Source organism: Lacerta agilis, chromosome 15, assembly GCF_009819535.1.
Source record: "Lacerta agilis isolate rLacAgi1 chromosome 15, rLacAgi1.pri, whole genome shotgun sequence".
Lineage (NCBI taxonomy): Eukaryota > Metazoa > Chordata > Lepidosauria > Squamata > Lacertidae > Lacerta > Lacerta agilis.
In genome coordinates, this window is record NC_046326.1 from 18,690,857 (window position 1) to 18,710,913 (window position 20,057).

Below are 20,057 nucleotides of genomic sequence, written 5' to 3' on the forward strand. Positions count from 1 at the left end.
AGATAACACACAAAAAGATAACACATGTGGCATTCCTTTGGAATGCCCTGAATATCTAAATTGTTGTAGCCCATGTTAGTCAGAGTAGACCCATTGAAATTAATAAACATGACTAACTTGTGTCCATTAATTTCAGTTGCTGTACTCTGGTAGAACTTAGTTTCATGCAACTCTCTCTCTCTCTCTCTCTCTCTCTCTCTCTCTCTGTGTGTGTGTGTGTGTGTAATTGTTAGCAACACAACAGAAGCAATTTTTTTCCTTCCTCTTTTTCACTTCCAAAAGACTTCAGGTGATGGGAGCTTGATATTAAAAACAGATCACTGAGAAAATGCAAAAAATAAAAATAAAAATGGGGTTGGTGTGAGCAGGTCTTTTTAATTTAGCAGTTTCTCCCTGGAAAAGGAAAATCTGGATTCAATGACCAGGGTGTGAGGGATGCAGACTGGTATTTTGATGCCAACTTTCAGGCATCAAAAGAGCACCCGCTTTCCTCTTCCCACAACAAAGACCCACCTGGTTACCTGGTATCTCCCACCCCCCCCATCCATTCCTAGAACTGGCTCTTGAGACATGGCATGCAAAGACAGGATCACACATGCCCACATACATTTCTAGTGAGACACCAGGAGCAGAAGCCTCCATGCTCCTAATTGGTTTGTGAATCTCTTTCCCACCCCCTTACTCCAGACAGGCCATTCAGATGCTGAGGTGTAGCAACAGGTAAAGAGGAGGGAGGGCACATGCCAAAATGTGTCACCCCTGTGAAACTTCCCACTGATGAGGGTGTGGAAGGAAGGTAATTTGCATCTGTCTGGCAGTATAAATAGCCCTGTGAGTTATGGTCCCTCTCCAGATCTCAGGTACAACAAGGCACACAGGTCCTGAAGAGAAATCAGAGAGAAGGAGAAAAACCCAACCTGATCATGCCTGGCTTCAAGTCTACCATGCTGCAGCTTGTCTTCCTTGGGGCACTGTTTGTTTCGCCTGCTTATCTTCAGCAGGCCCCTTGTGATATCGTCAAGAAGACAGTTACGCGGGGCGCTTACAAGCTAAACGTGGAACCTTCTTATTTCAAACCGAGTGCCATCTACACAGGTAAGCTGACTTTGTCTCCAGGGCTGCTGTTGCTTCTTGTCATCCCTGTTTGTGTGTCCAGAGCTAACCTGCCTTTGGCCATCTTTGGGATCCAAAGGGTGTTCTGCCATTTTGGGGCACCCTTGCCTTGTGGACCCAGTCTCACCACCAGCCCATGAATGCAAGGCCTGTTGTTGGGATTTTAAGCTAGCCTTGCTCCAGGGACCCAGAGAAGCTCAGAAAAGACATGGGATGGAAGATATTTGTGGGGTTTGATGCATAGTCTAACGGGATGACCAAAACCAAAAGAACAAGAAAGGGACAGCCAACATGGTGTCCTCCAGATTTTGGACTACAGCCGCCTTCATCCCTGTGCTGGCTGGGGCTGATGGGATCTGGAGTCCAGGAACATCTGGAATGCAACCCATTGGTTAACAGTGTGTTAGGCCGATCTATTCTTTCTAGAGGCAGTATAGTTGATGTCAGATATAGAAAGAGCAACTCTGAAGTAGCCCATAAGTCAGTGCTGGGCAAAAGGGTATGAATCTGCCAGCCATGGAGCTATGCCACTACCTCTTTGGCCACAGTCTCCCATCTGTAAAATGGGGCCATAATGACCTATTTCACGGGTTTGTCGCAAAGCGGGAAGAGGTGGTTTATTAAGGTCTTTGCACAGAAAAAAACTGCAGTAATATTATTATTATTATTATTATTATTATTATTATTATTATTTAGTCTGTCACTAAACTATAATGCAAAGGTCCTATGGGTTTCAACTGAAAAAGGACCCAATCTTCCTTTGGTAGGAATGGTGGACTTTAAATTTAATAATAAATGAATAATTTTTAAATGAATACCAAATGAATACCCAGAAGGACAAAACGATATGAAAGCAGCATAGATTATATTGGAAGGGAACAAAATATTGATTCACACCACTCGAGAATCAGGCATACTCCGTATTAATTTTTTTAGTGCCAAAAGTGTTTCCCCAATTTTGATCGTGCATCTCTTGCACAATGACCTCCGTGTCATTTAACCCAAAGCTGCTGCCTCGTAGACTGAGCTGCCCTAACAGGGATTCGACCCACAGCCCCACCCAGGGTGGAACACGGTGTGTCACCCTTGCCATTTCCAAATGTGCTTTTTAGTCCCCGTGTGGGATGACGCCCCAGTTTTTATCTTCCCCAAATGAAAGCCTGCTGTTCGCTAATGAAGCCCAAATTTAATAAGCTGCATTGCAAGCGGCTGTTGGAGAGCCTCTTCTTGAGACATCTGGGCTAGCCAGTTTCCCTGGCCCGGCAAGATGGAGGAAGGCATGAAAAGGTTAGCTGTCCATGGCTGCAGTAAGGGTCACACTGATTTCAGCGCAAGAACATCTAGCAGCCAAGTCCAGATCTCTGACAAGAGCAGCAGTTTTCAAATATTCGATTGTCACCTCCCTTTTATCCTCATAACAACCCTGTGAGGTAGTCTAGGCTGAGAAAGAACGACTGGTCCAAGGTCATCCAAGGAGCTTCATGTCTGAGTGGAGATTTGATCCTTGGTCTCTGTCTACGCTGCACTGGCTCTCTTGTGCCAGTCTCCATACACCAGGAGGTTTAGAATTGGGGGTCTTGAATGAAGAACATGGCACATAGGCAAGCAGAAACCTAGTGCCTTTTCCCCCATTAGAAACGTATATTATATGCTTCTTTTCTAATGAAATGGTATATGGTATTTACACTCATTCCCCTCAATGTCACAAGCTGCCTCAAGCTTAGGAGAGGCAAGATTTAAAACGAAAACAAAACACCTCATTTTGAATGAATTTTGTCAAAAGATTCAGATGGCTTCTAGGCTGCATGAATTCTAAGCATCTAAATCACAGCACACAAAGCTATGGAAATAATAATAAATCAACAGCAATGATAAGAAGAACTTAAAGCTGTTCAGGGTGCATTGTGTGCGTTATCTTGCTGTAATCCTTCCAATACAACCCTGTTAAGATAGGTCAGTTTTATTGCACCCATACTGCAGATAGGGAAACTGATGCTTAAGAGGGGCTTTGCCTAAGGCCACGTGAGACAAAAGGATTCGGATTTTCCCAGCTCACTATTGCTACATACAGCAGCTGCTGTTTGCCTTCGCTTTTTTTGTACAAATGATGCCACAATGACACATCCCACAATGCTGCAGAGATTTTGCCTTTCTGTAGCTTCTTGGTTTCCTTTGTCTTCTCAATGGCTACAGACACCTCACTGTCCCTGAAGCCACTCATGCCTCCTAGTTGAATCCAGCCTGGGGTTTAGCAACAGTAGGGGCCAGGTGTTCCCCACCCACCCCCCGCACCCCCCAGGCCCATGGAGAGGCATGTATGATTGTCCAGGTTTGCCTCTGCTTTGGGCTTTCTGGATTTTTTCTCCCAGCATCACATCAAGGTCTTTCCTCCCTCTGCCCCGCCCCAATCCCTGTGTTTCCCATTTTTTAAAAAAATGCAATTTCTCCCGCTCTCTCTGCAGTCACCATTACTGGGATTGACAACAGCACTTCCGTCATCCTGCAAGCCGTGCCCTCTGAAGATGGCTCCAGCGGTCTGTGGGAAAGTGAAAACAAACCGATCAGCTGCAGTGGCGTCGAGAACCTGGTGGAGAATAATGTCTCCAGAGGCGACAGCACCCGAACTCGCTGGACGGCCCCCAATGCCAACATGGAATCTGTGCTCATAAAGTAAGAATCCTGACCACTGGGCCTTTTCTGCACCGAAGAGTCCCTGCCCCAAGGGGTCTACAACCTCACACTACCAACGAATGTATTGTTTCTCAATACAGTTGTATCTTGAACTACCACAGAGGAGCTCAGGGTTCCTAAAATGGCGTCGGCATTGAGAGACAGTGACACAGATGCAGGAATTTTTCTCCCCAAAAGCTTGGACATATTTGTGGTCTATTAAGGGCTTTCAGCCCCTGATAGCTAAACAAAAGCTCCATGTGTAGGCCTAAAGGAGGGTCCCTGTGGACAGGAAATGTAGGATAATGCCCATGGCCTTCACGCCTGACATGTGAGGTGGCTCCTTCTGCAAGGCCAAAAGGCACTAACTATACCAATCTAAGTTAGAATCGAATTTTAAGGGAAGGGTGAGGCTGGGGAAACTATTCAGAGCAATTATCTGATAGTGGGGCAGGGAGTGCGTGTGTGGAGAAAATCGCTTATTTCTCCTATGCAGAGAACATCAAAATTTATGACTTACTGGTAAATCAACAAGGCTGTAATCATTGAATTATCCATAATTGTTTGAATTGTCTGGTTTTCCTTTTGAGGGGTGGGGTTTTATTATCCTCTGCTTTCATAGGAACTGTCTCACAGCAAATCAGACCACTGGTCCATCTAGCTTAGTTTCGCCTACCCAGACTGGCAATGGCTGTACAAAGTTTAAGACAGGGGCTCTCTACCAGCCCTACCTGGAGATCCTGGGGACTGAACCTGGGAGACCTTCCGCTTAGGCAAAGGGTTTGTGGAGAGGTTGCAACACTTCTAGACACAAAGCCTGGTGTTCCCTTGCTGGCAGGGAGAACTATGTGACTCCTAAGTGCAAAACGTAAGACATAAATTTACGGCACAAAATGTGGTTTTGTGTAACGACGCACCGCTTTATCCAAAGGGGCATATATCAGCCTGCCACTTCATGCATGTTTGGTGGATATGCTTGCTTTAATTTATATTGAGTGTTCTATAGCAAAGCTTGAAGATTCATTTCCCCCTTTTTTGCAACGATCACCAAGAAATGCCAATTGGCTGAAGAAAGATCATATGCAGATAAATTACACTAGCGATAACTATCCGTATCTCCTACGCCTGCTCCTAAAAGTTATCAGCATAGTTGCTCAGGCACAAATGAAAAGGAAGCTCTTATTTTTTTTCTTCTTCTCCAAATGCCAGCTAAAATGGGGTTTGGGCATCACTGCATCCCCCTTGTCCATTTTTAACAGAAGTGCTGTTTGGATATCATTTCACAGCTTCTCTCCTCCACCATTCATGATTCTCATTTTCTGTTTGTTTCCCAACAGGGCTTTTGTCACCTTTGGCAACGGAACAACCCTGCTGCAAACTCAGACCCTGGCAAGAGGTAATTTTGTGAGAAAACAAGGTCTCCCTCCAGTGTCTGTCCGTTGGGAATTGTAAATGGGTAGAGCGCGGTTGCGTTCAAATCCTGTTTGAAGGCTTCCCATAAGAGAACACATTTTTTGTTGGCTGCTGGGAGAGCAGGATACTGATGGGCCAATGGCCTGATCCAGCAGAGCTCTTCTTATGTAACATCCAAAGCAACCTCTCTCAATTTTAACATTTTTCAACCCCACCCTCTCTCTTCCATCTAAACAATTGGGGGGGTGGGGTGGGGAGAGAGGTGGCTACTCTTGGCCAACTTCAATCTCAGTCTCAGAGCAATTCCAAGTTTAGCAGGAAGGGAAGTTGGTGCAATTCCTGTTTAGCTGGTGGGAAACAACCTAGTAAGCTGTCTTACATTGTCAGACCATATAGCTCAGTATTATCTGCGCCAGGCTTCCCCAGAAATTTTAGGCTGCTGAGCTGGCTATTACACTGCTGAATATCACTTTTTTTGGAAATTGCAGGTGGGCAGGGTGCTGCTCCCGTTGCTCGGTCCCAGCTCCTGCCCACCTAGCAGTTCGAAAGCACGTCAAAGTGCAAGTAGATAAATAGGGACCGCTCCAGCGGGAAGGTAAACGGCATTTCCGTGCGCTGCTCTGGTTCACCAGAAGCAGCTATGTCATGCTGGCCACATGACCTGGAAGCTGTCTGCGGACAAATGCTGGCTCCCTCGGCCTATAGAGTGAGATGAGCGCCGCAACCCCAGAGTCGGACACGACTGGACTGGAGGAAGGGAAAGGTCAGGGGTCCCTTTACCTTTACCTAGGGTGCTGTTTTGCTCCTGCATACCTTTCAGGCTTCCCCCCACAAATGTCTGGCTGGCCCCTGTGAGAACAGGATGCTGGACTGGATGGGCCACTGGCCTGATCCAGCAGGCTTGTACATTCTTACATTCTGGGGTTGATAGGTCCAAAACACCTGGAGTCAAAAGTATCAGAAGGACACCAGGTTAGGGAAAGCTAATATACACTGCTCTCACTGGCAAGGGCTCTTCAGGATTTCAGCCAGGCCGTATTTTCCCAGACCTGGAAAGTGACCTTGGAAACTCTCTGCATGCAGAGCACTGAGCCACAGCCCTTCCTGCTGCCTCAGGCCTTTATTTATGCGAGGGCTTTGAACCCAGGCCTTCTCCCCCACCCCAGTCCACCTACAGATCGTTTTCTGCTAAGCCGCGACAGCTTGGCTAATCTGATTTGTTTCTTTCAGACACAACAACAACAACTAGCAACAGATCGGTGTCCTCCTCCTCCACCCCTCGCCCTGACACCAGCACCACTGATTCCCACAAGCCAACGCTTCACAGCAACCCAGCCGATGACCACATCCTCCTCAACGCCACCACCGTCCACCACCATAACTTCGCTTCCTCCCACCAGTGGACGCAAGGTCCCAAAGGCTCGGCCTCTGCAGCACAAGGCAGCTCCTTCCTCCTGGCATCCCTGCAGCTCCTCTCCATCTCGCTCGGCTTCAAGCTCCTCTCCTAAGCTGAATCCCGAATCCCCACAACACGCATCCCCTGCTTTCCTCGCATGCGTGGCCACTTTCCCTTCCAAGCAGAACGTGAAGGGTGGTTGGTCTCCTCGAGAAGGAAATCCCTCCCTCCCTGCCTTCACCTGCAGCTCTCCTTCCCCTCCCCGCCATTATGCATCTTTATTTGCACATTTATTTCATCAATCCCTAATAATAGCCCAGCTGCTGACTTAGAAGATACGGCAGCAGGTAGCTGTGCTGAGAGACATCTAAAGAGAGAGGGCTCATGCCTTTAGGGGGGTGGGAGCAAGATCCAAACATTGTCTCTTTTTTTATTTCTTCTTTTTCCCTGCCTTGGGGACAAAAATATAATAATAAGCTAAATAATCAACAGACTTACTCCGCCTGTTGCATATAGATTCCAGTGCTGCTAAGATCTTCCATGGCAAGAGTAGGAATAGACCAGATATTTTAAGTTAATATTATTTTATCAGGCTTGGGACAATGATGCAACCTTAGGAAAGGAAGCCTCTCAACAGTTCCTTCTGTGCCCCCCCCCCCAAAAATTCTTCTAGTTCTCTGAAAGAGAAGTGCTAGGCAACTGGTCTCTATCCTTGGAGGATATTTGACTGGATGACACAGGCAGGCACTGCAGAATGGAAGGAAAGTCTGATCCATTGAGAATCTCCACTATAGCCTACACTGCGAACAAAGGAAACAGCGTTTTGTACCTCCATGTAGTAGTTCAAGAAGGCTGTTCCAAAATTCTGACACCACACACGCTCACACACCCCTTTCCCGCATTTTATTTTCTGCGGTAGAGGAAAGAAAACCCGGCGTTTCCATTTAAACACAGATCCGAATGCCCATGTGCCAAATTGCACCCGTTCTTCAGCTTCCGAAACAACCATCAGAAGACCTTACGCAGATTAAGGGAGGCCCCTTCATTTACTGTATATTAACTCTTATAAGCCCCCCTGCTGGCAGGGCAACCCCCACAGACTGTAAAATATTTATTTGCTCTGAAATACTCGGATAACTCCTCTGCCCCTTAAGAAGTGCTCACCCTACTGTCTCCATAGGTTGTATGCAGAGAGGAAAATGGGGTGGAAGCAAGAGAAATGAAGGACGAACCAAGTCTTTTGGCGGTTAATTGTGGGCTTCCGCAGAAAGATAGGCTGGGTTTGCTGCCAGTGGGTTTTGTTACAGACTGTGTTTCCTCAGGGAAATGTATTTTTGGAAATCTATTGTATCTGAAAAACCCTGGTTCAATAAAACTGCTTCATAATGTCCTGTATATAACTGTGGCCTTCTTTTGGGGGTGTTGCGTGGGGGGTGTAGTGAGTGAAGAATGGACAAGTGAGCAAAGGGTTAGAAAAGGAGCACATTTAGTGGCTCAGTTTCAACTGGTTTATATACTTCTCAAGGTCATGAGCAAAAGCCTCAGAAAGAACAAGGTTAAATCCTGCCTTTTTACTTATGCCAGCGTTAAAAGTCACTGCCATGACTTTTTGGAATGGGTTTTTTTTCCCCTGCCCCCCAGGCAAATGCTGCCTCTCTTGCTATAACTACCTTTCCCAGCCAGTTTCAGCCAGGAAACCGACCTCCCCTCCCCTGCTTTATGTTGACATTCGTTTGAGGCTGCAGAATAACAACAGGATTTATTGGTGCCACGAGACGCCTGATCCATTTTAATGAGGACTAGGATATTGCAGATCACTTGGGGTGCTAAAAGAAGTGAACACAATTATACCCTTTTCATTCAGCGGCACATTGGCAAACAGGAGTTGTTACCCTGTGTACTTTAGAAACATCAAGAGGATCCAACTGGTCAAAACTCTGTATAGTTCACCGGGGGTGTGGGGGGGGGTGGAATAATACTGTGGTACAGGGGAGGTCAGCAGCAAAGATGGCACCAAGTGCCTCTTGGTGGTGTGGAAATGGTCTCACATGTTAGATTTCTGAAAGGAAACTCATGATATATTTAACGCTCTCAAACATACTTTTTGGGATTGATTCCATTGGTTTTGATGGAGTTAATTTTCAAGTAAGCACACTTAGGATTGATTGGGAAGTCCTTTGCTAACCTGGCACTGATGTAAATAATTGGGGTTTAGCTTTTGCTGCCCAACTCCCCATGGGAATCTGAGTCCCCTAAGTCCAAGATCGGTCAGAGAAGAACGGATGGAGGCAGGATCCAGTGGAAAGCAAGGCAGATATTTATTTTTCTGTTGCAACAGAGTTCCCTCCTCCCAAGGAGGGAGAGCACCTTTAAAGACTTTAAAAGTGTGCAGGAACCTTTAAAGACTTTTGACATTGCCCAAAACCCTTCACCAAAGGCCACCCCAAAATCACCGTACATACATAATAGCAGGGAGTCTACAGCAGAAATTCTTTCTGCCAGGATACCTGATAATGATCACTGGTTGCATTACCTGGGCAGCCTGGCCATTCTTTAGTGGTGGTTAATACTTTAGTTCCTGAATCCAGGTCACGGGCTCACCCTATTCATACACAAATACACCCTTAAAACTGGATTTGTAAGCAAAAAGACAATGGGAAGACTTTCCCCATTTGCCTCCCTTACTGCAGAGGAGTATTTGAGGTCATTGGGAGAGTCGAAATGGCTTCAGGATTGCTCTCCTGCTCAGACACGTGGTTCATATATTCAGATATGTGTGCATTTATGTATATTTATTGTATATTTGAGACCTTAGAATTCTTATAACAGCGCCCTCCTGATACTTTTGGATTGCACCGCCACCCTCGCAGCATGCACTGACTGGGGCTGATGGGAACTGTAGTCCAGCATGACAAAAGATGGATTAGGTTAGATCAGGCATGTCCAACAGGTACCGGTAGATTGTGATCTACTGGTAGATCGCGGGGTGTTCCTGGTAGATCCTGGCAGATCTCTGGCCCCTCAGCGACCTGCTTACAAAAAAGCAAACAACAACAACCCAACTTTGCCTTTGCTACAGAAAGCTCAACAACTTTGGGTAGATCACTGCCAGTTTTTTTAATACTGTGAGTAGATCGCAGTCTATTGGGAGTTGGATGTCCCTGGGTTAGATTGATTGGCAATGGGGAAACGCTCTGGAAATGTGAAAAGTGGCAATCCTTCAAGTTAACTGCAGAGGCCTGAGTGACAAGCTACTCCTCTGAGATGGGAGTCTTGCCTGCGCCCTTCCCTAGCCTGGACAATGCTCATCCAGGCTCACCCCACCCCACTCCCCGAGTTCCATGTGGATGGAGGGTGCCTCCTGGAAGCCTACAAGCAGGTCACAAAGGCAAGAGTCCTCTCCTGGCAACTGCTCCTGAATTGGGAGGCTCTACTTGTCTATCATTACTAATAGAGAATGACAGACATCTTCTTTTCATTAATTTCTCTAATCCTCTTTTTTTTAAATAAGAGAACCTATTTCATACTCTCATTGTGTGTTTTTGCCAGCCTGGATTGATTGATTGATTGATTGATTGATTGACTGATTATTTATTTTCACAACAAAAATGGCAATATAAAAAACACAGAATACATAATAGAAATAAAAACAAAGACAACCCAATATCAATCAGCCAAAGGCCTGGTTGAGGAGGAATGTTTTTGCCTGGTGCCTTAAGGTGTATCATGAAGGGGCCAGACAAACCTCGCTGGGGAGAGCATTCCACAAATGGGGAGCCACCACAGAAAAGGCCTGTTCTTGTGCTGCCACCCTCCGGCCCTCTCGTGGAGGAGGCACATGAAGAAGGGCCTCAGCGGATGATCTCAGGGTCCAGGTGGACTCATATGAAGAGAAGCAGTCCTTGAATATGAATTTGAAATCTGATAATGCCTCTGGCTTGTCGGGGTGCAAAACAGAGAGGGGTGTGCATAGAAATAAGTCTACTGCACAAAGGTAAACTTCACTGAGCCACCTGCTTTTGCTCTGGCCTCGCCCAACACTGGCATGTTCCTGTCCCCCTGAAGGAAGTGTGGCCCTCAGACTGGACTCTGGGCAAGGAAGGGCTTACTGGATGTGGTTTCACTCTGTATGGTAAAAGGGAGAGCGAGTTAAACAATCCCAGAAGGAGCAGACTCCTCCACAAAATCCTTGTGGTCACTTCCCCAAAACAGGATAGATTTCTCTTTGATTGTGCCGCAGATAAAGAAGCATGTCTTAATTAGAAATACCCAACGAGTCTGCGCAGGATTGTAGCCCAAGTGAATTCACCATCCAGAACTGCAGCTTCTCATGGGTCTGCCTCTCTCAGGTGATGTTACTAGGCAGGTAAACAACAGGGGAAATTCCCAAAGGCTGGGATGCACAGAGGAGGTGCTGCTTTCTTTATCTTGCATTCCTATCAGGCATCATCATCAGCATGCTCAGAAGGTAGTCAGCTGCTTTGTGGTGCTTCCCTCATCTTAGCTCAGGGTTACTCTTGAGAGGTTATGGGTTCCAACTTTGATCATCCTGAAGGCTCCACTACACTATTTATTTTGCACTAGTGGAAAGTGGAATTCTAAGGAACCACATAAAAAAATCAGTATAATTTTGAAATCAGTGGTTTGTTTCTGAAAAATTCAGCTGGCCAACTTGATTCAAAATGGCATCCAATTTTATTCAAATATAGACGAAAACCTGCTCCTTCATCTTGAGAAGCGTCATGCAAATTTTGCCACACAATTTTAAGGACCACAGCCAGTTCCCTCACACCAACAGGATTAGGGGGAGAGTTTCCAAGTGAAAGAACCTCTCATTAAGTAGCCTACTGCTGAAGTCTTCCCACTCCAACCACCCCCACCCCACAAAAAAATACTAGCATTAACCATTAACCAAAAATACTATCATTAACAATCTGAGTAATGTCTCTCTCCCCCAACACCTGTTCAGCAATAGCTGTGCCACAGTCAGGTGATGGGATGAAACCTCCCTTGATGGAACAAAATGTCCTGCCTTCTCTCTTTCTTTCCCCCCCCCCCCTCTCTCTCTCTCACACACACACACTGTTATGACTAATAAGGAGCCATAACACAAGGGCATAAGGGGAGCTTATTAATCAGGCGAATGGCCCATCTACTTCAGCATCATGTTCTCACAGTGATCAGCCAGATGCCTGTGAGAAACCTGCCAGTAGAATTTGGGCACAAGAACACTCTCCTCTGCTATGATTTCCAGCAACTGGTATTTAGAGGCATTGAGCACAGCCAACAATGCCTTCTCAATGAATTTGTCCAATCCACTTTTTAAGCCATCCAAGTTAGTGGCCATCATTGCCTCCTGTGGCAGTGAGTTCCATAGTTTCACTATGCACTTCATAACAAATACTTCCTTTCCTTTGTCCTGAATCTTCCAACATTCAGCTTCATTGGACTGAACGAAGTCGCTTGCTGATCTCTACCCACACAGCTTCTCCCATTTCCACCCATGAGCTTCGCTTGCTCAATTGCCTGCCCTTCTTGCTCAAAACATCCTCAGTCTTCCTCATGGGAAAACAGTTTCACTCTTTCTCTTTCCCCAGATCAAACCTGGCCCAGGAAACATCCACCCAGAAACAGATTTGTCACAGCAATGCCCTCTCACACTCTTGCGATGCAGACCAGGGGAGAGAGAATTTGGAAACTGGTCCGTGCCATCTCAGGCAGGTGTGGTCCTCCAATCTCCTAGCTCAGCATACCATTTTAGGCCCTCAAAATTTTATTTTTCAACAACACTACTTTATTACTACTTAATATCCTGCCTTTCCATTGGCAAACAGATTTAACACTAGGACAAAACGATGGCAGCGGTGTACCGCAAATGTGTAGCAAAGAGGAAATTAATCAAATGAAGCATAGTTCTTGAGGGACAGCTGAATAGGGCCCCTCTTCCCACTGCAGCTGATGAGGGCACAGAGGAATTCACCTGCAGAGTATTATGGCAACCTCCACACATACCCCAACACACACACACACCAGTTCTGCAGCAGCTGGTGCACAAAAGTGTACATAAGAACCTGCTGGATCAAGACAATGGTCCATCTAGTCAGCGGCATCTCAGGGGGAACACCTGAGGGGCAGTGGCCCCGGGCATATTTTGAGGGAATGCATTTTGTTCCTCAATGCCCTGCCAGCCCCATGCAGCTGCGTCCCTGCCCACCCATGTCCCGGGGGGGGGGCGGCAGCAACAGACATGCACCTGAAGTCCGCACTCACACTACCCCGCCAGCTCCACACCACTTCGTGATGCTGCGTGGCTGCATGAGGAGAACACAACAGGCATGCGCCCTTTCTTACATAGGCATGTGGCATTCAAAAGCATTGCTGCCTCTGCCCGTCTAGGCAGAGCACAGCCACTGTGGTTGGGAGCCAGCGATAACCACCTCCTTTGTGAATTTGTCTAACCCTCTTTTAAAACCATGGATTGGTGACCATCCTTGCCTCTAATGGGAGTGAATTCCATAGTTTAACTAGGGGCTGTGCAAAGAAGTCCTTTTTTATATATCTGTCCGGAATCTTCCAACTTTCAGCGTCATTGGACATCCACAAGTTCTAGTGGAAAGAGAGAGAGAATTCTTCGTTTACTTTCTCCATGCCAGAAGAACCAATGGTTTTATAAGAGATGTAAAAATGCATGCCAAACACATTCGGAGCCACACTGCCTTTAGATACAGACGTGCTTAATCCAAGAAACTTCATCCAGCAAGCTGAAGGCAGCCTACATGATTTAGATATTCTCTTGAGTATCTCAGTGGTAGTGTTGGATAGTCTCTCTGTGTGTGAGAGGATCATTTGTTCCAGAAACAGAGAAGAACAGAGAAGAAGTTTCAAGAAGCAGCAGAAGGCTGAGATTGTTTGGTTTATGCAAGGACATTTTCTATGGAAACTGTTATTTGTATGCAGAACTGCTTTGCATGCAGAAGGTCCTAGGTTCAACCCCAGCCAGCATCTCTAGGTAAGGCTGGGAGGGACTCCTGACTGAAACCTTGCAGAGTGACTTCCAGTTAGCATTGACCATGACGCTTACCTTTAGGGTCTGCCGCCTTTGCAAGACGGTCCCTTCTCATGATCTGTCATGAGACATGGATGTGGGGTGTTTTCTCGGGCTGGCACAACCCCAAATCAGCCTCACGCCAGCCTAGAAAGTGGACTCTGACCTGCTGACTGTTTGTCCAATGACCGGTGGGCTGAGTGTCCCGTTCCACCCCAGGGATGGGTTGGACTGGACCGACAGGCTTCACTCCGGTCCACCTCTGCAGTATTTATGCCCAGCCTGCCTCCACCACCTTGTCTGTTTCCTTCGCCAGAAGGTTGAACCAAAGATCTGTGACTTGGGCTGGATCTACACTGATCTGTAAAAACACTGTAAAAAAAAAGAGTAATATAGCTCTCAATGCAATTTCCCATTGCCAATGGATCATTGCTCTACAGCGCCCTCTGGTGTCATATTTTTACAATGCATTTTAACGTTATAACCAACCAGTGGAGATCCGCCCTCAGTGTAAGGCAGATTCCTAACTTCCTGGGATTCTCTTTGATCAACATAGCTAACCTGCGAGGTAGGGCTAGGTGTGAGAAACTGACTTGGACTAAGCTTCCTCTATGGCTCATCAGGGATTTGAACCTGGATTGCCCACCTCCTACTCTGACATTCTAGCCCAAGGTAACCACTGTACTGCTATCTAGATGTTGTTGGATTTCAACTCCCATCAGCCCCACCCAGTATGACGGATAGTCATGAATGATAGGAACTGGAGTCCAACAGCATCACATTACCTCCCCCTGCTCTATCCACTCCCCCACCTGCCTCCATTGAGCTCTTGGGCCCCTAAATCCTAAGGGCACCCACGATGTCTCTTGTCAGTTTTGTAAGCCTGCAGCTCAGGCAGGAAAAATTACCATGATGGAATGTTAAATGTGGCCCTCAGCTATTTCAGGAATGACTAAGTAAAAGTGGTGAGCAGTTTGTTTCGGCTAAATGGCTATTTAAAAAAGCATCTTCCGTCTATCGCTGCCGTCAGCCGATGAGACCATCTTTCCTGTTGCCGAGCAAAAAAGAGAGGGGGGGGGGGATGCCAGCCTGTTCATCATCATAATCTGGAGACAGGAGATATTGATAATCTGCAATGAGTTTATACAGAATGTAGTAGGGCAATTAGCAACCATATAATATCGCTTACATACAATAATCAATAGAAATGAAATTGATTTTACTTAATGTATTACACTGTACTTTTTGGACATTTCTTTTTCTTTTTCCTCCTTTCTTTCCTCCTTCCTCTTTTATCACATTATTCCTTTATAAATGAAATTATTTCAATAAAATATCATCATCATCATCATCATCATCATCCTTGCTCCCTGAAAGCCCATAACAATACCATTGCCAGCTTTCACAGGGAAAGCAGGGATGTATTTGCAACCACAACTCATAACTGCAAGTCAAGGCTCACAGTCCATGGCCGCACCCTATGGCACCCTTAAACATTGCTGGACACACTGTTCTGTGGCATTCATTCATTCTGCAGTCACAGCCCACCCCTGAATTGAAAAACCAAAGGGGTGCTCGTCCTTTGGGTTAAAGATACCCTTGATAAAATGAAGTTGTCCTCTAAGCATGTTATCAACAAAATGTCCCTCAGCAGTTGCAGGCAGGCAGTTAGGGTGTGTGTGTGTGTGTGTGCAGTGGCGGAGCTTCATGCTCCAGCACTGGGGGGCAAAGAGCAGGCGGGGGCAGGGTGCGCCGCCCAGGGCATGGGGGGCAGCCACGATGGCACCCCACCGGGATCGTGCTGCTGGGGGCGGTGTGCTCCCCCCACACTCCTCTTCCTCTGCCAGTGTGTGTGTGTGTGTGTGTGAGAGAGAGAGAGAGAGAGAGAGAGAGAGATGGCAGGCTGTTCACTCCTGTCCAGGCATGTCAACTCTAGGGGGCTGAGGAGCCTTGAGCCCCCTCAATATTTGTTTGAAAGGGGCCTGGCCCCCTCCATTTTGAGGTGGCCCAGCGCTTGCTGCTCACACATGGTGAGCATTGCGTGTTGCAGCTTCAGCACCAGAGTGCTCGGCCTCCTCCAGAGGACACAACATTCCATGCACACGATGTGCAACATGCATGACATCATGTGGGCATGATGCACACCGGGGGTCTCCATCTGGAGGCAATCTGGTGCCTCTGCTCCTGTCACTCTTTACTGTTCATCCATGTATGTGCATTTTAGTTTTATATGCTCTAGAGTCAAGATGCAGCCATTCCTTGTCTACAGAGTTAAGTTCTAAGGACCGTGAACTCCAGAACTTGTTGGACTCCAGCTCCCATCATTCTTGGCTCTCCAGGGTTTCAGACAAGGAGTTGCCTCCTATCCCTAGCTGGGGGTGCCGGGGAATGAACCTGGGACCTTCTGCATGAAAAGCAGGTGCTTTGCCACTGAGCTATGGGCCTATCTTACAGAACTGTTATGAGAATGAAAGGCTGTGGGACAGGTCTATGTGTGCTGTCTCAAGTTCCTTGGAGAAAAGGCAAGATCTTAAAAAGGCAATGTAAAGAATGAACTAATTAAAGTAGAAGCCAAGAGTAGGATGCAGATCAAGCTACTGTTCAAAGCATCGGAGCAGGGCCCAGGGAAAGCATTTGGCAATCCTAGATGCCCAGGTGATGCAAAATGTTAATCTTGCCGGCACTAGACCTGCAATAGCCCATGACTGCAGTAGACGGCCATCGCTTGATGCTGCAACCACCAAGTGATGACTGCATGTGTGTGGACCAGCTTCAGGTTCTGCTTTGTCACTTGATAACCCTTTGTGTATAAATTCCATCCTCTGGGCCCAGGAGGGTCCCTCCCTGAAACTTCCTGTTTCTTTTATAAAGCCTCCCATTAAAACTGCAGCCTCCACAGCTCTTCTTCCTTCTCCAAGGGAATTCCATGCTGTGCCAAGGTTTCAAAAACCAACTCCCTTTGATCTGAATCACAAAGGCGCCGCATTCCACTTGGGTACAACCCACCACCCACCTGGAGCCAGTTTAGCAGGTCTTTTCCTCTCTTGCAATTAGGAAGGCAAATCCCCAGGAAGAGAGCTTCCTTCCATCCTTATAAGAGGCATCTGGTGTTCAGAAAATCCTGTTGCCTTGTGCAGTTTTATTTTAAAAGGCCACCCCACATTTTTTTTTGTGACTCTCACACATTGCTTTCTAAAAAGCAGAGAGCGAGCCCTTTTTAAATCAGACGTTTGTTCAAAACCAAGTGCCTCTGATTTTTACCAACACAGAATGTTCGTTTGAAATGTCTTAGAACAGGGGTCGGCAAACTTTTTCAGCAGGGGGCCGGTCCACTGTCCCCTCAGACCTTGTGGGGGGCCGGATTATGTTTTGAAAAAAAAATATGAACGAATTCCTATGCCCCACAAATAACCCAGAGATGCATTTTAAATAAAAGGACACATTCTACTCATGTAAAAAACACCAGGCAGGCACCACAAATAACCCAGAGATGCATTTTAAATAAAAGGACACATTCTACTCATGTAAAAACATGCTGATTCCCGGACCGTCCGCGGGCCGGATTTAGAAGGCGATTGGGCCACATCCAGCCCCCGGGCCTTAGTTTAGGGACCCCTGTCTTGGAACCTGTGTCAATCTCCTGTGTTTTAGTTTCAAGGTCTAAGAAGAAGAAGAGTTTGGATTTTGATATCCGCTTTATCACTACCTGAAGGAGTCTCAAAGCGGCTAACATTCTCCTTTCCCTTCCGCCCCCACAACAAACACTCTGTGAGGTGAGTGGGGCTGAGAGGCTTCAAAGAAGAGTGACTAGCTCAAGATCACCCAGCAGCTGCATGTGGAGGAGCGGAGACGTGAACCCAGTTCACCAGATTACGAGTCTACCACTCTTAACCACTACACCACACTGGCTCTAAGTGAAGAGGGAGCATTGCAGAAGTTTATAACATTTACAAACAGACTTGAGAGGAAGGTGTTATTTTCTCCAGCTCCTTGGAACTCAGGGTCACCCACTGAAGCGAAGGAGATTAACACAAAGGAATGTCCATTTTATCTTCACAACAATCCTGTGAGGTGCGTTAGGCCGTGACTGGCCTAAGGTCATTCAATGAACTTCACATGTGAGTGGGGATTTGAACTCATATCTGTCAAGGACTGGCTGGATGCAGAGGAGTGGTGGGAGGGAACCCCCAAGGGAAGAAGGCTCAGAGCCTGGGGATTGGTGGTGGGACCACGCTGAGAGGTCAGAGGGAGAAGAGGGAGCCAACTGGGGGGAGGAGGAGGTGTCAGAAGCTGAAGGGGCAACAGGGTTTAGTGAGCAGGAAGAGGTTGTGGCAGAGAACAGTTCAGAATCAGAGGCAGAAGCGGAGGCTGGAGAGGAGGGAGGCAAGAGGCAAAGATGAGGCAGGCTGCTGAAGAAGCCAGAGGGTCTCCTGCTGTAACCGGCTCCGCTCCCCTGGTCTCCTAGAACACATCAAGAAATGAAGAGATTGGCTGTGCACGGACACAGTCTACAACTGCTTGGGGGGGGAACCTGGAGATGAGGGGACTTAGGCAGCTGTGCAAAGGTAGAGGCCTTCAGTCTTCGCAACTCCCACATTGGGGTAAGACCCAATGGGAAGAGGTGCTGGGATCTTTAGGTCTGTGCTGTTTTAGTTTCTTGGAATAAAGAGTTAACTTCACTGAAACCAGTGGGGTTTTTAAATCGCTGACCTTCACCCGTCTCCCTCTCCTGAAAACATCTTCCAGGTTTTAGTCTCACACTCTAACCGACAGGGAATCATTGTTTCCTCTGGATGTTGTTGGACTCCAACTCTTATCAGTCAACAACTAATATGATCATGGATGGTCAAGGATGATGAGAGTTGTAGTCCAGGTTCCCTGCCCCTCCCCTGCCCCCAAACCACCATGGTTCTAGCATCCAGCTGTCCACTATGAGAAACAGAATACTAGGGGGAATCCAGTGTGACCCATCATGGGAGTTCTCACACTGACGGGTTTTCTTTCACATCATTGATGGATAAATAGTGTTTAGTGCTGGATTTATATTGAACTGTCCACACATCATTCTGCTTTGCTAGTTGTTCTCTGTAATGCATCCTCAATGCTATTACAGTACAGCTGTGTGGAAGGTGACACCTGTGCTATAGCACAACAAAAGTGGGGCACACACAAAATTCAGAATATATGTGGTATGAAAAGTCAGCAAGAAGTTACAGGACGTGCACCAGCTAGGAACCAAGCAGTATGAGCACCTTGAAACTTTTGCAAGTGTAAACCACCCCAATATCCATGCATCATAAACAGGATGTATGGAGGATGCTCTTCATCCAACAGAAGTGAGGTTCCTCAGAGAGAAAAGTACTCTCAGATCTCAGGAGATGGAAGGCCCTTGGCTTCACACCAACCCAATATGGATGAAATTTCATCAAGAAGAGCTCTATTTAGTTTATATATAAAAAAAAAAAACTATGGTGGAAGCCATTGAAAAGGCACACTTGATTTGCCAGAGTAATTGATTCATTGTAGTCGGAAGGGTTGTGGCCTTGCTAAAGCAGCTGACATGGCAATGTCCTTCCAGACTTCTACCTAGTCTTGTGACACCAGGGTTTGACTGACAGCTCCCTGGGCTGCAACAGACAACACAGAGGTCCTTTTGTTCCCTGCTGGGTGGGGAGCCCACATTGATGTTGGTGGGAGGGAGAAGAAGAGAACCTCATGTGGGAGATGCAAAGTCAGATAAATGACCACAAGAAAAAGTCTAGAAGAGACCTACATGGGGTGCAACTCCAGCAGGCTGGCGATGACCAAAAGCCTTGGAGGCCTTTTGATGCCTTTTCCATTTAGCTTGTGGCGATGGATGGCAGAGAAGGCTGCCAAAGGCTAGAGGCTTCAATGACGCCAACCCCTCAGAAGATCCCCAATTCAATGCTCCCTTCCATTCCTCCCCTTTCTTACTTCGTGGTGGCAGATGAAATAACAAGGAAAGCTATTGCAGGCTCAACTAGGCCTTAGGAAACAGTAGGAATAGCCAGAAGGCCCAAGAAACGGTTTTTCCTAGATGCCCTTGTTATGTTTTCAGTGGTCTGTGTTTGCCTGAGCCTGAGTGCGGACTAAGAATTCTGAGCCCGTGTTCTGATTCAATACATGATATCCAGTCACAGAATACTGCAGGATTTGGGCCACTGCCATTGGCCCTTAACCTATGAATTATGATTTGCAGCTTGGGAGTTTAGACAGCCAATCACGTTGAGAGTGAGAGCAGCCCAGGCCTTCAGAAATGTATATAAGCAGTTGCTTTGCCCCTGTTGTCCAGTTCATATTATTAATTCCCCACTTCCAAACCCCAGCTGCTTCCCTGGTCTCCCAAAGTGGTCAACGAAGTGGTGGGAACCTCACTGGCAGAGCAAGATGAGGATAGGT

General features: G+C 46.9%; 1 protein-coding gene across 1 annotated transcript; it reads left to right on the plus strand.

Moving 5' to 3' along the window:
* Nucleotides 1-770: 770 nt before the first annotated feature.
* On the plus strand, nt 771-7,989 carry LOC117060163. The gene is made up of 4 exons (XM_033172330.1): nt 771-1,095; nt 3,576-3,783; nt 5,121-5,179; nt 6,427-7,989. The coding sequence occupies exons 1-4, from the start codon at nt 924-926 to the stop codon at nt 6,702-6,704; spliced, it is 717 nt and encodes a 238-aa protein (XP_033028221.1). The 5' UTR covers nt 771-923; the 3' UTR covers nt 6,705-7,989.
* The last annotated feature ends 12,068 nt before the right edge of the window (nt 7,990-20,057 follow it).

Excerpts from the sequence above, each read along its gene's own strand:
- LOC117060163 (XM_033172330.1), top strand. The coding sequence starts at position 924 with ATGCCTGGCTTCAAGTCTACCATGCTGCAGCTTGTCTTCCTTGGGGCA. Across the intron at positions 1,096-3,575 it reads ACCGAGTGCCATCTACACAG|TCACCATTACTGGGATTGAC; the intron begins GTAAGCTGACTT and ends CTCTCTCTGCAG. Across the intron at positions 5,180-6,426 it reads AACTCAGACCCTGGCAAGAG|ACACAACAACAACAACTAGC; the intron begins GTAATTTTGTGA and ends TGTTTCTTTCAG.